This window comes from Tyto alba, unplaced genomic scaffold (assembly GCF_018691265.1).
Source record: "Tyto alba isolate M040663 unplaced genomic scaffold, T.alba_DEE_v4.0 Super-Scaffold_1, whole genome shotgun sequence".
NCBI classification, from domain to species: domain Eukaryota; kingdom Metazoa; phylum Chordata; class Aves; order Strigiformes; family Tytonidae; genus Tyto; species Tyto alba.
In genome coordinates this window covers 19,239,329-19,257,211 of record NW_024881261.1, presented here as the reverse complement: position 1 = coordinate 19,257,211, position 17,883 = coordinate 19,239,329, and the positions used below count along the sequence as shown (strand labels likewise).

General features: G+C 42.6%; 1 protein-coding gene across 1 annotated transcript; it reads right to left on the bottom strand.

The window, feature by feature from the left end:
* Positions 1 to 9,791: 9,791 nt before the first annotated feature.
* PPP1R3C (protein phosphatase 1 regulatory subunit 3C) lies at positions 9,792 to 14,150 on the bottom strand. The gene is made up of 2 exons (XM_032984164.2): positions 13,990 to 14,150; positions 9,792 to 12,334 (listed from the first exon to the last, which is right to left on the bottom strand). The coding sequence occupies exons 1-2, from the start codon at positions 14,001 to 14,003 to the stop codon at positions 11,392 to 11,394; spliced, it is 957 nt and encodes a 318-aa protein (XP_032840055.1). The 5' UTR covers positions 14,004 to 14,150; the 3' UTR covers positions 9,792 to 11,391.
* Between the last annotated feature and the right edge of the window lie 3,733 nt (positions 14,151 to 17,883).

Sequence of the window (17,883 nt, the reverse complement as noted above, 5' to 3'; positions counted from 1 at the left end):
AAAGGTAGACCAGAAGGGGAAGAGATCAACAGACAGTGTCAGTGTGCTGGTAGGGCTGTAGAGGCAGCCTGCAGACTTACACGTTCTGCAGAACAGTCTACTCTGTGCAGTTAAGTCCAGTGATTGTTCACCCTCAGCCTCATAAATAGCCACCCCCAGCCATACAGTTTTAAAAAGAAATTAGAAATAGTTAAATTTTGGAAGAAATGCCTTTGACTTTTGTTTACATTGCTAGTTACTGTCATTTATAATAAACATTAACTAAGCTAATCACACAACTGCTAGTTCCTTTTATGATATTGGTATGCAGTGCTGTATTGCTCTCGTTTTAGTGGATGCTGCAATGTAACCCCATGGTGGATTCACTAGACAAATCCAATCTTTTTTTCATCAGACAGTAGATTTAAACTCTGCAGTTAGACTGACATCAGTATGGCACGTTTCTGCTATACCTGATTGGCCATCTGCCTCCTAACTCCTTCAGAGCAAGTAATAAGCCAGAAACACATGAGACCTGGCAGTGATTAAAAAGGCAGAACAACTGGAGAATAAGGTTTAATTGCTAGTGCCTCAATTGTGCCAGGATAATACCATGAGCACTGACTCATACAAATAAACTGATTTCTAACTACAGTGCTGTATTTTGTGAGAATAAAGAGAAGAACGTTTGACAGGGTAGACAAATGTGAAATTGTTCATTGCGTTTAGGCACCATCCCTGCCCTTCCATAGCACTTTAATTTGCAGTCTATAAGTATAATGGGATAGCATATTTCAGTCTACTACAGAAAGTCTTTAGAATAACTATCTATTACACAACTGTCTGTGATTGTGAAGCTCGGACCTGATGACTCAGGTGTGATGACTTCCAGTGTGATATTGCTAATAAAGTGTTTTGCTGAATCACCTTCAACTCCTTCACCACTGTCTTTCCTAAAGATGAAGTGTAATTGCTGCTGACTCACACTAGCACATAGAGCCTGTGGATTTCAAGCAGTGCGTAAAATGAGAATAGCTCCACTGCAAGTCTGGGAATTGGGGATGCATGAAGGGAAAAACTGCAGGGAGCCCAAGAAGGAAGGCAAGCACGATGGCAGAATTACTGTGACACCTGACCAACAAAACTGAGGGCTATATGAAAGAAGTTGTAATTATTTGCAGCATGTTCAGCATAGGGAGGAAAATCTAACTGGATATCAAAACCAGCTCCTTCTACTCCAGAAGCAGTCTTTGCACTAAGAATATATTTGTTAATTGTGTTTGAAATACTCAGCAGGCCTGCAGAAACATGAAAACGGGTGAAATGGTTTAGATTAGACATACCTTCACACCTCCATCTTCTACTCCATTCCTTGCTAAACAAAATTCAAATCTGATTTGTAGCTCTGGCCTTTGCTGAATGAAAAGAGTAAAACCCCTGTGAAAATAACATAGGATAAAAATATATGTATTTCTCAGTTATGTTTCCAAATCAGTGAACTTAGCTGGAGGCTCTCAGCACTCATCTCCCCATCACTGGTCCATCTGTCAAATGTAGGAGTAAAATAGATGTTTAAGAGGAAGCAGAAGCTGGCAGTACGACTATTTCAGCATCTTCTTAGAGCAGAGGAATATTTCCTTTAGCAACGCTGAGCTGCAGCCGAGCTTTCACTGACCCAGCTGTCCCCTTAACCCTGTGTCTGGAGCTGGCTGGGCTTTGCTTGGCAGCCAGCGTGGGAAGAGAGAAGCTACGGCAAGCATTAAGGACCGGATGGTGGAAAATATCCAGGGACTCCAGTCCACGTTCTGTCCTTTTTCACTTTTGTGCTGCTTGCCAGTTTGAGAGGCAGTCACACACGTCCCAGATTTATTGAAGGACGGAGACACTTAATTTGCACCATTATGTGAAGGGAAATCCACACTGTCTGGGAAACTGTGTGGGCTCATGGTGTAGAAAAGGAATGCCCTTTGGAGAGCAAAAGATGCTTGAACACAATGGGCCAAAGTCACTCCAGCAGGACTGGCATTAGTTCAAGAGGAATTGCCCTACAGATACTTCTCCCTCACCAGCAATGTCAGACCATGTCTGTCATGTCACAAAACCAGCAAATTCATAGTAACACCAAAGATTATTTGTGGGAGGTGAAATTTAAAATCAATTGGAAAAAAATACATTACAAGCTACTGTGCAGATTTGTCTCTATAAAGGTGCACAAATAAACCCTTACTGCAGGGACTCCCATGCTGTTCTGCACCAACTTGCAACTCAGAGCCAAAAAAGCAAGAAGTTGCTCTGAGAAAAATTGAAACCACAGATGGAAAAAAAAGCCCACCACTGCCTCAAGATTATTTTAAACCTGTTGCAAATGTCCCTGTGGCACCTAAACCACCGGTTACGTGACTATGAATTACACTGCTCTATTTACAAAAAAAAAAAAACAGTATAAAAATAAAGCTAAAATATTGGGAATTTATTCTGGTTTTTAGTCGTGCCAGTGTGGTGGTAACCCTAATGTCTGAGAAGATCCTTCAAAAATGTTATGAGAGATCACTTTTCTAAGTACTGCTTTAATATCTATGTCTTGAGGGTTTAAAAAATACGCAGTAAACAATACAAATTGGAAAAAAGGTAGAATGGGGACTGGAAAATGTCCGTAGGCTGCTTCAGAAAGCAAAGATTGTTAATAATGTTCCATTAAGAGTAGAGAAAATGCACTTCCCATTCTCTTTACTGTTTAAAGATTTTTAGTTTTGTACAACAGGACCATCCAGTGAAAAATCAGGTTTTTTACTGTCTTTTGCCAAACCACTCTGCTAACAACTGCAGATATCGATTAAGCTATAACCAGTCCTTTTCCTGGCTAAAGGGCTAAACATTCTCCTCATCTCCTAAAATAACACTTCCAACAGGTTTCTGAGCAGATTACATACAGCGATGAGTGTTTGACAGGGCTTTTGTCCACAGCTTCCCTCTCCTCCGGTTGCTCCTGTAGCTCCAGATGGAGTTTTGGTTCCCTCCCTCTGGGCTGCCCTGCGATGGGCTCTCCTCCCCCCTCCGTTTGCATGCAGCTGCATCCCTTGGGCCCTTCTGGCTTCATGTGCAGGCCAAGGACTATTTTCTATGTTGCTAATCTAAAAACAGAAGGTGGCAAATATGCTTTACATTTTTAATTCTGCACGTCATTGATGCCAGGCATTAAATCCCAGAGCTGAGAACACTTTGAAAAGGCTCCCAAGAGGGATAAGCAAATGCCAGAGGGGCAAATGTAATTCATACAGAAAAGGAAGGGAGTGCAGTATTTTGTATTTGGAATTCCCTTTGCTCTGCTCTTGCTTCCCTAACATGATATTAACTACAAATATATGTATCTGCCTAATTGGTCCTTGTAAAGGCATTGCTACCATATGTTCACCAGTGGCTGAGGAAGGCATTAGTACATGTCTATAAACTGTAGATCCTGAAGGGTAAAACTTTGCCTTCTCTAAGGAGCTTTTAATCCAGGGAAGGTGACTGGTTATTTAAAATGTCTGTACAGGCCTCTCTTCCCCCATCACTGCCACGCCGACAGAAATTATTTCCCATACTACCACAAGAGACAAGAAAGACTATACTTGTTGGGGCTAATGGTTTCACAGCCAGTGTGACCCTGAACTCAGCTCAGGTGTATGGCCCGGGCAACTTTCTGGAGCCAGCAGGAGTAAGATGTGAGCTCTTAATAGCCAGCTGGCTAGATGTCATGTCTGAAATAGACTTTATATCTCTTTTTTTCCCCTCTCTAAATAATGACTGAAGCGTGAGAAGGAGAAATACAGCACAACCTCCCCTGTCACTTAGCTGCTAGAGGCTATGACTACATGACACCTTAACCTGCATTTGTCCTGAATGTACACTTGCAGCATTTGTATGACAGTTTATTCTTAAGAAGTAGCATACTTTTCACTAGAGTAAAACACAATATTATTTATGTAACCAATGCTGAGAATAAGAATATAATATTTGACATTTGCAGTCCACTGAAAATATTAAAATACTATGTTTTTCTAGTTACTAGCTAGAACGAATATGAATCAAGTTCTTCAGTATTCAGCTACTCATGGATTTTGAAACAGAGGAGCAGAGTCTTCACTCATACTCATCACAGAGTGTATTGCCCCATCACTCTCTCTTCCAGCTGAGTAGAAACACCTTGTACCCACACCTCTCACTCTAGCAGTGTCCACACTGCATTCAGCACAGGCCCAGGTATTTTTTCAGTGTTGCCTTGGCATTATGCTTTCACATAAGCCAATGCAAAAAGTTCAGTAACTGGTCCCAGTACAACTAGGATGCTGAGATAGGGGACTGTGAAATGCCCCTTTTTCCTTTTCTCCAGCATGCTAAAGGTTTGATTTTGAGAGGAATTAATGTCATTCAGTTATTTAGCAAATAATCACCATGTGTGCCATACAATCAGCATCTGCTACTCCCATTTTCTCAGCTGCTGCTAATGCAGCACTCAGCAACAACCCACCACTCCCAGGCTGACATCAGGCCTGGAGAAGATTTATTTCAGCAATAACACCTATCTGTAAAACATTATTTTCATCTTCTACTGGTGGGAGTGGTTCTTAGACCTTGTCTTGAGGGCCTATAAGTGGTCCTAAGTCTTCCTGTCTCAGTTTCTGGGATCTCCTTTCCGCCAGCAGACTGTTCCTGTGTACTGGGATTATATACTGTCCTGGTGTCCTCTCAACAAAAATGATGATAGATCTCTGAAAGTTAGGTTGTTCAGCAATTCTGACACCCGTGGTTTTTCAGAAGATTATGCCAGGTAAGAAAAGGAGGATCTTATACCCTGATAGCAAAAAGAAGCTTTAGGGGCAGCGGGAATGGTTGGAAGTTAACATTTCTTGAATTCCCAATGCAAACTTAGAGCAAAGGGTAAATGCTTTTGCTGATGCAGCTGCTGAGGTGATAGTTACAGTCACAGAGACTATTTACTAGTCTTGACTAGGTACTTTTGAGGACAAAAGGGAGGGTGGGACTCTTCCACAATGAAGTGGAACAGAAAACGTTAGGAGCTCTTCCATTACTCACCTTTGCTAGATGGAGAGTTTGAAGAATATTAATATTTGACATACAATTGTCACATGAACACAAAATCAGCTTTAACTGTACCCACCCAACCCTGTAGCTCCTGCCTGTTTCTGCACTGTATCAGTGTGTGGCCTGAGCTTTTTATGGGTAGAGGAGGGGAGAACAGTAATGGCTGTGGCTGTACTCTGACTCTATGGACGGATCTATCTTCCTGGGGGTCAGTGGACTTGTTGTGGTGCTCAGAGCCAGGTCAAATGCTGTACCATAACATTCTTGACCTGACTTGATGAACCTGCAGTATGTAACTAGCTTTAAACTGAGGAATAGAATTAGGGGGTTTTCCTTGTTTGCTTTCTGGTCTGGTGTATTGTGGTTTTGTGTTTTAAGGTTTTTTTTGTAAATCTTCATAAATTATATTGTAACTCTTGGGTTGAAGTAAGGCAGCTGGATGCTTTCAAACCTATCTGTGTCCTGGTTAGATGTTGAATTAGCTCTGGGTATGGGAAACTAGAGTGCGAAGGCAGGAGACAAAAGCAAAGCCTTGCAAAGAAAAGCCTTTTTAAAAAAAAAAAAAAAAAAAGACAAACAAAACACAAGAGCATATGCACACAAAACCACCACAACCTGATTTCAGTTAATGATACTTGTTGCATATTATGAGCTTGTCTTTTAAAATTACCTTTTCTCAAAGTAATATCAGTAAGACACATGCTTTCAAAAAAAAAAAAATCAGGTATCCGCTTTTGATATTACAATTTCACAGATTTGACTTCATAGTTAACTACAGTTGTGTGGCTGAAGGAGGAGGGGACTATTTAGGGCAAGAGTTGTTCTGTGTGAAGCTTTTTGTTTTGTTTTACCATCTCTGCAAGAGAGGGAAATTGCCATACCAGTCCCATTGCCACCTAGTTAAGTGTGTAGTGGCAGCCACTTTCATGTTGTTCCTAAAAGTAAAATGAAAGATGCTGTGAGTCCAAAAGCATATAAAATACTATGATGACCTGAAATATGAATAGATAGCAGGGGTATTTCCCCAATAACACCTGTGAACCAAATAATTTTTATTTTATTCTTCCCCGTTTATTTCTTTTACATCACGGTAAACTGTACACCAGCTTCTCTTGCAGTCCAGTTTCTTGTATACTATACTTGATTGCTTATTTGATACATACTCCCTTCTGAATCGGTTCTGGTTTCTAACTTACTGTAACAGTAATCTTACTGACAGTCACTCCTGTCAGCTCAGCCTTTAGCTGTTGAGCAGCCTTACTTTATTCCCTGTGCTCAAAGCAAGCTGAGGATGTAACGCATGTATGTGACTGCTGTATGCCCAGTGCACTGCAATGCCCAGAGCATCTTACAAAATTATCAGCAACCGAGCAGGCCCACAGTGCTGGTATACCCTGGTATTTTCTCCTTACTGTTTGCAAGATGCACTTAACCGAGATAAACACTTGGCCACCTGCAGTGAACACTACAAAACAAAAGTCAATCTGTCTTTTCTGCACGAATCCTATCAAGCTCACATGAATTTTGTCACTGAAGCAGAAAACGCTATTCTTCGCATGAAAGAAATGAAAGCTGACCAACTTAATGACTAGTCCAGAAAGGAGAAAAACAAAGGCTGGAGCACTAGAAGTGGTTTACAGCACAGGGAGGAGGAGCAGGAAAAAGATGAATGTTTTTAATGGAGGAAATGTCATCATCAGAATAAATTGTCAGTGAAGTGCATCACTGATTCAATCTGCCTAGCTGTCATAAGCTCCACAGACAGTCTATCGAGCACTACAGAAATGATACATACATTCTCAAGGTCTTATTGTATGAGACGGATGAAGTCAGCTGAGCAGTAAAATATGGGTACTGAGCTGTGTTAACTTCACTGGTGAAGCTGAGAGCCACACCACAAGTCTCTTACCAGAGCTAGCAGTGTGGTATTTCTGCCTTAATGAAAATCCAGAGGTCTAACAGGTTCCTTTCCAAAGAAGAATGAAAAGGCAAAATACCCATTTTTCATGAAATGAAGTATTACATAGCCTAGAGAAGGGATGTGGCGAGTGGAAGGAAAGCTGTTCTTTGCTCTCAAGCACTTACAAGCTATTGCAAAAAGTAAGTAATACTTTCTTCTTGTGTCTGTGCAGAATAAAACAAGTAATTAGGAGCTTAATTTTAATTAGGCTAAGACCTCAGGAGCCTCTTTTAAGTTAAGAAGAGGAAAGAATAATTGGAAAGTTTATGGAGCCTCCATCACTGGAGGGCTGTAAGAACAGGTTAAGCAAATGCCAGTCGGGAATGGCTGAAGTACAGGTGATTCTTGAAATGGGAGGAAAAGCCTCTTGAGACAATTTAGCACAACCTTACTTTCTTTTTATGTCAGCCTTGCTGAAACATTTTATTCTTGATTACATTTCATTTTAAAGCTCAGAAGTGTTTGAGAGGGATGGAAGTTGTTTCTTTATGTATATGTAAATACCGTATCATCTACCATATTACCATTAATTTACCAGATTTACCATATAAATTGTGGTAATTAGTTTAGATATCTATAATTACAGAAAAAGACATTTACTAATTGCCTGTTCTAATTATGTTCTCAGGAAGTGTTCAGATGCTGATCTTCCAGGGTGGCAGATCTTTGTTAATATGAAACACCAGTCAATTTCAACTTAATTTTGCATGGCAAGACTAGGCCTAGCTTCACAAAAGTGAGTAGTTATTAGGAACCCAACCTGAAGTGCTTATGTTTGAAGAATGAAGTTGCTAAGTACTGTGCCACCCATAGGCTAATAACTGAAAGTTAGACACCTTTGACCTACAGATCTAGAGGAGTGAATCCAGTCATCCACTCTGTCACCTTAATGGTGGAATCTACAGTGGAGCTGGAAAAGTGACTTCCCAATGGAATGAGATGATGTCATAGGTTTGCAAGCTCTGTTTCTAGGACTGCATCTGCTTTAAACCTTCAGTTTTTGAATAGGATGTGTTGGAAAGAGGATCATTTAAGATACATGTTTGAACTACTTGGCTATGACAGTTTTCCAAGGGTGATACTGTTTTTCTCAGTGTCTCATAAATACATTTGTAAAACTAATTTTTTTTTCAGTAAATGTATCTTAGTGTTGTTAATACCCTCCTCTAGGAGCCTATTACTTCTTGATGGATGTGAGCTTTATTGTTAAATACAAACTCTGTTTTAAGAGAAAGGAGTGAAACTGCATTGCTTTGGTAGGGAGTGGAGAAAGGAGAAATCCTTTGCTCTCTCAACTGATGGAGGGCTTTGGAGCTGCTGAGTGACACTGCAGCACCACTTTGCCTCTCTGCTGGGCAAATAAGATCTTGCAAGGCATCTTGGCAAAGAAGCTGGCTTAAAGCCGAAGCTTGATCAAAGAACCTGTCTTCTGGTATTTTTAAGTGATTTATGTCTCACTCAAGAGGAGGACAAGTAAGCATTTTCAGTTGTGATGGCTGGTCACAAAACTTGGCTGGAAGATAAGAAATGCTACTTTTCCTCATGCTAGAAGGTTTCTGCTCTACCCAGTAGCCTTGCATCTGGTTTTCCAAAGCAAAGTCCCACACTGAGGCAGTGTAGCCTTCAAGCCACTTAAGTTACAAATCTCTCTTCAGTTTACTATTTTTCTAGAGCAGGGAGCTGGTGGTGCAGTATACATCACAAGAGCTCCTGCACAGTAAGAGAGTGTAGTACTAACTATGAGTTTGAGACTGGTAGATGCCACTGCAGAAAGGAGGGCTCTGTGCCCAGTGCATGTTTTGCAGTGTGGAAGCTCTAAATTCATTCCCCAGGTCAGAAACATGCTGTTAGTGCCATGCTGCCTTTTGGGAAATGCTTTTTCATAATTAAAACTAGGTTTCTTGCTGAGAAACCCTTGACTTTTTGTACAGTGGATTGAACTAAACTTCATCTTGTCACTGAGTTAATGTATTAAGAAATCCCATGTAAAGTATCTGGTGTGCAACTGGTGCTGGCCAGCCTGTTCTTACTCTGTGCTGGTCTAAATTGCCACACAGGAGAAGCAGAGGTGTAACAAAACCCTCTGCCCCCTAGGGACTAGGGCCCTTGGGAAACAGCACATAATTTTCTCCATTCTAAGTAACTGCAAAGGTAGGTCCACACTATATTGTCAAAGGTGAATGGCAGGCTCAAAGATGGACACTGTATTTTGCAAGAAGATGGCTGTTCAGCTGGGTTCCTGGGTATGAGGGGGGGGGGAAAAAACCCACCTCCCAGTACCCCAAACAGCTTTATAGCACAGGAGGCAGTGTAATGAGTCAAGTACCAGCTGAAAGTGAGCCAGGAGACATTAAGTGCTGTTGTCTAGATGCACCCATGCAAGCATCACATACTATAGCTCAGCAGGTAAATCTATCAGATTAACACAGACTCATGCATGGCACAGCAAGATCCCTGACAGAATCTGTCAAATTCCAGTTAAATTTGGTGAGATACAGGGATTTTTTTATATGTGGGTTGTTTTTTTTTTTTTTTTTAATGACGCAACTCCTAAGGCAAATATTTTTGAGGACCTCTTTTTTTTAGTGAAAAGCTTGGATTTCATCTTCAGGCTAATGCCAGCTGCTGACCTGAGATACCATACCACAGCCAGATTTAGTAACATCTCATGGCACAGAAAGGTCTGGTTGTACCTTATATCACAACTGAAGTTGTTTTAAAGAAGTTGAGAAAATATATGGATTGAGTTGAAACAGTAAGAACCAGATGTATCAAAACACAATTTATTCTTAAGATGGCTTCTTTACATATAACAGCAAGGGTTATGTAAGGAAAAAGTGCAGTTAGTGGAGAAGGCTTATTTCACCTTAGTATTTATCATCTCGCTGCATTGCAAGTAGCTTCAGACTCAAGATATTGTACTTCTTAGCAATGGGCAAAAATGTGATTTAGGTTTTGATGTTAACACCATTTCTGTACAGCTAAAAGGTGTGCCAGTATTCACGCCTGCCAAGTATGTACTGGACAATTTCTCACACAAATCTTGAATGAAACACAGATCAGCTTTACAGTTTGACAGCTCAGCTAAATTATAAGCATACAGATACAAAATATACATTAGTTTACTGAAGTCTAAAAAAAACTTCAGAAAATGAGGTACAATAAAACAGAGCAGTTTTCTACTTATGTGCAAGCCTATATTCAGTCTAGAAAAAACTAGCAATCCTGCTCTTTTAAAGAAAACAGCTTTCACAAAGTGCAGCCAATTCACTGTCTTCAATATGAAGGACCTTGCCTCTGGTAGACACTTGTGAAACATCATTGCTAACGGCAGTAGGGAGCAGGATACTCAACCATCGGATGCTGTAAGATTAGACCAGGTGATGAGTCAAATCATCTAATGCTGCTATGGACTAGGAAGTTTACAAATCACTTAGTCTCTTTTGTCATTTAACCCTATTTTTGGTGTGGAGAGTGGTTTTACTTTTTTTTTTTTTTTACAAGGCACGTCTTTCTTTTAACATTAAAAGGTAACCATCTGCCTGTTAAGTGAGTAGGATGAAGAAGTCAAGGTTAGATTTGTCTTCAAATGCAAGACATTCATTATTCACAAAGCCAACGAGGACAGAAATGTCTTCCCAAAGCAGTCGCTGCTTCTGATACTCTCTGCACTCTTTTCTGTATTCTCCTTTTTATCCCATGAAACTTTCTCTGGGATTTGGAAGATCATCTTTGGAAAGAAAAAATTAGAACACTCTACATCTCCAAGTTACACAGCACATCCTACTACTTCCCCTTCTCCCACTTTTCCATTATCCTCTCTGAGTTTAACCTGTATTGAAGCCACAAATCCTACCTGCCTCTGCTACAAGCACACAGAGGGTCATAGCAAGCCTCTGTCCTGACAGCATCACTTCACCTCTACTGCACTCCTAATGGGTGCAAAGTGAATTGTGATGTTCTGTTCATGTAATGTTCCTGTGCACACACACGCACTCACACATGCAGTTACTACAGCTTGCTAAGATACAAATTGCTTTCCATACTTCCTCACAAGAATGTCTCTCATACTGACTCAGGAGAGCCAATAGCAGAAAGCAAGCAGCATATACTTTAGATATAGCCATGCTATTTCTATAGTGGATGGCATATACATGGGTTTTATCTTGGTTTTCTTTCTTTCCAAGGATAAGTTCTGGCTAAGAACTTCAGTAGCATAATATGGTTTAACAAGTCCCATGGACTAGTGAATCTGGATTTGTTCAGCCAGCCAACAAAACCTGTCTGGTGGTTTTGTGTAGTATGTGAACCAGAAAACTAACACTGTTCTGTTGCCAAATGGAAGAATGCTTCCTTGCTAGTATTGATCACCAATATGGTGATGAATTTTCAATCTGACCCAAGCTTTGCCACCGGGGAAAGAGACCACTGGACAGCCTCGGACTGCCTAGTTGATCAGGCTCTCTTTCTTGTCCTCTCCTTGAAGTCTGAAGATCTACACAGTCTTTCCTGGCAGGTGGTATCTGAACACCATCAGGTTTCCACTCTGTGTGGAGAATCTTGTAATTCTGACCCTCATTATTGTCCCAGAAGGTATGTTCTCCACTTTGGTAAGAAATGCAAAACTCTATCTTCTCTTCAGAGGAAATGGAAGGAGGAAAGTCAATGGTAAATGAGAAGGTATCATTTTCGGAATCGCTGTAAACATTGTTCATGTACACACACTCAACGTCTGTGTAGGTCTTCCATGTATCAAAGGTAATTCGAACCTGAACCTTTTTCTCAAAGCTCACGTTTTTTACTTTCACAGTGCCTGACAGCACTTTCTCTTGCAAGGTACAGTTCTCCAGACAGACCAAGGTCTTCTGCAGGCGGTTCCTGAAGTCCAGGTAGTCAGCTGAGGGCCGAGGGAAACCCAGAATCAAGTTTTTCTCCTCATGTAGCTTTAAGCCAGATGTTATGTTTTCAAGGCCTAAGAGGTCAAACTGAAGATCCCACCCAGGGTGCTCCTGGAACTCAGAGAAGGTGTGTATCGCTGTCAGGGACAGCCCCTTCGAGTCTGCAAACACAACTCGCTTCTTGGCTCGGGCCGAGTGGTTCCAGTCGCCGTTCTGAACTTCAGAGTCGCGTTTCACATGAAGACATGGTCTGAGAGGTTTGAATCTGTTCACAAAGTTGTTTCTTTGACAGTCCTCAAGGGGGCTGAGAAAACTCTTCAGCGGTGGAGAATGGGCTAAGCAAATTCTCATGGCCATGTCCACGGGCATGATGGTGCTTGGCAAGGGCCTTGGGTCTAAGATCTGTATCATTCTGAAAGGAGCAGAAAGACAGGACGTTATTTGTTACATCAGGTAAGAAGCTTCTTAAGAATGCATATTTGCTTCGTTCGCTGTCTTAATTATTCATGGCCTCCTCTTTGCATGGCTTTAAATAATGCAGCCTAAATTAAAACTGACAGTTCAAGCTAAGGAACTAGGATGAAACCATTCAGTCATTTCCTGCTAATTCTGAACTCTTTCAATTCAAACATAGTCTCATTTGCTTTTTCTGAACCTCTGAAAAATAGATTTTAGTGACAGTTAATTAAACACATTTCATTGAAAATACATAGAAGATCATCCCAGTAACCAGTAAAATGGATCCAGTTACAGTGGATGTGCTCATCCACTTCAGCTTCCCTTTCAGAGACGCTGAGCCAGGTCTTAAAATTCCAGCAAGCCTGATCAGCTGCTCCATCTCTGAGTAGACACAGCACTATATTAAGCAAGTCATCTATCCCATCAGAGCATCAAATGGGATACTATGTACCTTGATGCAGAACCATCATGCTGTGGCTCTGAACAACCATAAGTGCATTTGTTAGGCACTCTGGCCTTGTTAATTCAGATAAATAAAAATGCTAAAGCACCTTTGGAAATGTTTTCTATGAGCTATTAACCCATGTCTAGGTAATGGAGCTCTTTTGCACTGTCAATGTTATCTGCTGAGTGAAGAGGAAAAAAAAAGGGGGGGGGGGGGGGGAGAGGGACACACTTTATTTCTTTATTTTTTTCCACCTCATCATGCTTATAAACATCATCTAATAACCTCCAAAGTCCAGGCCAAAACTCTACTGCAAGTATTCAATAAAAATCATACAGCTTTATTTTAAAGACTTATTCATAACCCTACCTCAGATGATGAAAATCACAATTACTATGCAAGAAAAAGGCCCATTCAATGCCAGTTAGCTTGAATATTTGTAAAATGGGGCTTCAACTGCTGCACAGATCTTTTGAGAAGGATGCAGTCCTTGCTCAAAATGTGGATTTTTGTTGAGTCATGGGAAACCAAAGCATTTGCTTTGTCACTTAGATAAATGGTTTTCTCCTTCCCAGGGTTCTCACTGCTATTCCAGAGCCCTGCCAAAAAAAGCAGAATCTGTGCTGGCCTCTTAATTCTTCTCCTTTTCTTTTTTTTTTATTGTGGCAGTACTTGCCATAATAAGTAGGACAAGGAGAGTACCAGCATCAAATCAATCAAGTTTTGCTTTGCTTTAATAGGAAAAGAACGAAGGCTTCAAATAATGCTCTCTCAGTAACTTCTGTGACCAGCTTCTGAGGCAAAGGCTCCTAAGCTTTCGCAGTACCACAAAAAGGGGGACCCCAAGCATCAAAAAACAACCAACCAGGAAAAAAAAAAAAAAAAAAAAAAAAAGAAAAAAAATCGGCAACACGGCAACACAACCTGAAAAAGGCAGGCTGCTAGAAGAGGCAAAAATTAACTGCCAGCAAAAGACGTGGTGGGTTCAGCACTACACAAGCATAAGGACGCGTTTGCAGGACCTATAAAACCGGAGGAGGGGAGGCGAGCCGTGCGAGCTGGAGCTTTCTGTCCCCCCGTGGCTGCTGTTCCCGCGGGGGCGGAGGAGGGCGCCCAGGAAGCAGGCAGACCCAGCGGGGCAGGGCGCGGGCTCGGGCGCTTACCTGCTGCAGTGCATGGGGCCGCGCAGCCGCCTCCTGCTCCCGGGGCCGCTCCGCGCCGCGCCCGCGCCGCCGCCGCCTTTATGGGCCCTTCCCGCGGCGGGCGGCCAAGGGGCGGCCCCGCTCCGGCGGGGGGGCGGCGGCCGCCGCCGCTTCACGTGTCCCGGTCGTGCGGCGGCGGCTGGCCCGGCTGCGGAGCCGCCCCCCGCCCGGGGGCACCGCGGGTTCCTTTTTCCTTTTTTTTTTTTTTTTTTTTTTTTTTTTTCTCCGCTTTTTCCTCCCCCCCTCTCCCCCTGTTTTGCTGCAAGTGTTTCGAAGTGGGAGCCAAGCAGCCCTATCCCTGGCAGGAATTAGCCTGCCTGACCAGGGTAGCAGGGAGCTACGGTGTTGCAGGAGCCTGCTCCAAAACTGCGCCTTGCTTTCCTGTCCTCCTTTGGAGAGGCCGGAGACAAGCCCCTACCAGAGCAGCGGGGAAGGCAGGCAGGCGTTTCAAACTGGGTTTGCTCAAACCCCCGCCTTTTCAAGCAGCCAGGCAGGGATTTGCTATATGGGATTCCCGTGTGAAGTGGATATTGGTTCAAATGTCAAAGAAGGGGTTCTTTAGTGCTAAAGAATGTTACCTAGCGGAATGAAAGAAATACCCAGTTGTAATTATAGACTGACAGCTTCTTTGAACAGAAGCAGGAGCCCTACATTGTAAGATAATGTTGCCAGGGCCAGAAATCTGTAGTCCTGGAATATAACTGTCCTTGTCCTCCGTGGAAAAGTACTTTTGGATGTTTAATTTGAATGGTGCTGTTGGCTTTTCACCTCCCACACATAGTGATGTGTGCACTGTCTGAGGATGTGATAGGCCTTGCGATAGTTCCCACGTTGTATCTATTGCCTGTTTCTAGAGCAAAGGGGGAAAAACTGGTATAACAGCCTCCACAGCATCGGCCATAGCAATGTCTTGTGTCCTGCCTCCCAGAAGGCCCCACGCTCGGGATCCACAGGGCTGACAAGCCCCTGCAGATGCTGGAGGGGTGGACAGCCCATGGGTAGCAGTGTGCTGTCTTCTCTAGGCTGTGAGTTGTCCAGAGAAGGTCCACTCCCAAGTTACTGCTCTTCAAAGAGTATGCCCTGGCTGCTAACTGGCTTATGTGGGTTTTCTGTGGATCTACAGTTTCACTGTCACCTTCTTGCTGGCCCATCTGCACTTTCCCAAGGGCAACAGATGACTTGCAGTCACCCCATAACATGTGACAGGGAGACTCTGGACTGTAATTTTCTGAGTTCGTAGTTTTTACCAGTAGATGAGACCATGAACAAATGAATAGCAGGGGGTCCTGTGCTCTACATGAAGCAAAGGGAGGCTTACAGTGATTAACAGATAATATAGGATTTTTCTGGCTCACACAGATTATTTTTCTGTTCTTGGTTTGGGAGAAAAAAAAAAAATTAGAAGCTCCACTGCTCTGTGTGACAGTTTATTAGGAGATAGTGTGTGAGCATGGCAGGTGGTGACAAGAACACCTCCGTTTTGGATTCAAGCTTACATAGAAGTGGAGAGAAAAAAGAGTCATGAAAGGGCTGGAGAGGGAAGGCTTCTACTGACTGACACGTGGCACATGGATCAGTACACTGTCTCTGTACGTATAATGAGAGTATTCATAGGACAGTAAGACTTCAGTTTCTTAGCTCAGGCCCTTGGTGACTGAAGTTCCTGCCTTTCCTGCTAGTATGTGACACTTAGTTTCACACAGATGAAGCCTGAAGCACTAACTGGCAGTGCAGTCAAGGTTTTGGAAAGTACTGCTCTGTTCCCTGGCATCAGTTATTCAGGATGACCTTCCCCGATCTTCCGCTTCTCAAGTCGCATCCCTGCTGCTCACATCCTCTTCCTCTCCTTTCCCTTCTCAGTCTTTCTTATCTCTTGGTGACTGCCAGCTCCCTCTCAAAAGTAGATGTTATTTTCTCATCGTTTGCCTAGGGAAAGTGCTAGAAAACTGTACCAGTGCTCTGGAAGCATTGATAGTTGCAAGGCGTTCATTTCTGTTTAGGAAGAGCTACAAATACTTTCAGCCCTAGCTGCCTGCCTGGCAGCAGTAAGCAGGGCCCGCTATCCCCCACAGGTATAAGGGAGGATTGGGCACATGGTTGGCACTTACCAAATCTCTATTTACCCATTATAAAACATGAGTGAATAACTCTGACAAGCCTGTGCCACTGGAATCTTTATCCATGCAGCTTTCCCCCCAGCTCCTCTTAGCTGAGCTGCTGCGTTATCGGGGAACACATGCAGCATCTGGGGCTGCTGTATCACCCTACCTATATGCAGGCATTGAGTAAGACCTGGGAAATTATTTTATTCCATGCTCAAAGCCTGCACAAAAGGAGTCACCTCAAGGCTTTGCTACATATTTCTGCTACTATGTAGTAGCTCATTGCACTTTTGCTGCTATAAAACATTTTGTTCCTGTTGTGTTAAAATGTTTTGCCCAACTTAGAAAACATCCTGAAAGATTATTTAAGGTGATAGGCTTAACAAAAAACAGTAGTGAGATACAGAGCCTTTCACGGGCAGAGCATTGCCCAAGTCAGTAAATATGGACTGAATACAGCAACTTCATGCCTACTTGGTAACCTGGAGAACGTTCATGGCCGTGGACTGGTGTCCCAGCTTCCGGTTGCCAATACAAGCAGAGCGCATTGTGCAGAGCCAGGGTAACTCTTTCCTCACGCAAGGAGATGTCTCTGCATGAGGGCAAACCAGTAGGGTTATCTGAGGTAGCACAGCAGTTTGCACTGTCAATGATGGTTCCCTAGCTAAGCTTTTTACAGGACTCAGGTTTCCAGTTATTTTGGTTTGACAGCTCTCCTGTCATCAGCAGCTTAAAATGTAGATCTGTCTGTCTTACCTTTCAACTAGGGCTGCTAAAATGGGAGCACTGGAGAAAAAAAAAGAATCATTGTCTTACCATGCATTTGACAGCACTTTGTGGCATATCAGCTTTCTTGACATTTGTAGGTGCACATCGAAGCAATGGCAGAAATGTGCGTCTGGAAGGGGCAGGGTTCTTTATAAAATCAAGCCCTGTCACTGGGGGTTGTACCTCCAACTGCTTCTGTAACAGGGAAACCCAAATTGACCACCTAGACTAGTTCTTTTTTTGAAAACACTGCACTTTACGTGTAAGAAGCTAATTGTAACAAGTTCGCTATAGTAAATACAGTTTTAGTATAGTCACCATAGTTTGGTAAACTTTAAATGCATATTTTTAAAGATAGTTTGCAGCCTAGATGATCTGGAGGCAATGTAAGGCACAGGCTCACTTTGCAAGGAGTTCACTGAGGTTGCTCGGTGACAAGCAGGCAATTGGGTTCACGCTGTTCTGTTCAAAGACAAATATATGGTACTAGCTCCACAGTGAATGCTTTTATATGTGGACAGCCCTCCAAGTCTCTCTGTTCTTCACCTGTCTGAACTAACCAATCCTTTTCAATCAGCAGCTCTGTGAGCAGATAATGAGTGATTGTGCCTTTCTGTCAACTATTGGGCAGCTTTGGTCATTTGTTGGCTCTGGTCATTTTATGGCAGAGTAGAATGAAAGAGCTTCTTTTTTCAGTCTGTGTTCTGAAATTGAGTAATTAAGCAAGGTTTCTGTGGTTTACTCTGACTTTATTACTTTCAGGTCACTGTGCTTCTCTGCTGTCCTCCCCCCACAGCTCCAGGAGGGAAGAAAGGCATTATGTTGCAGTTCAGGATACAGAAAGAGTTGAGTGGCCTTTGGCATTTAATTGAAGCCTTTCGAAGCAAAGATAAGCAAGCATTTCCTTAGAGCAAAGTGAAGTCATGACCACATTTAGGAAAAAAAGACCAGAGAGAAAAAAATACAAATCTCCATTTCACTTGCA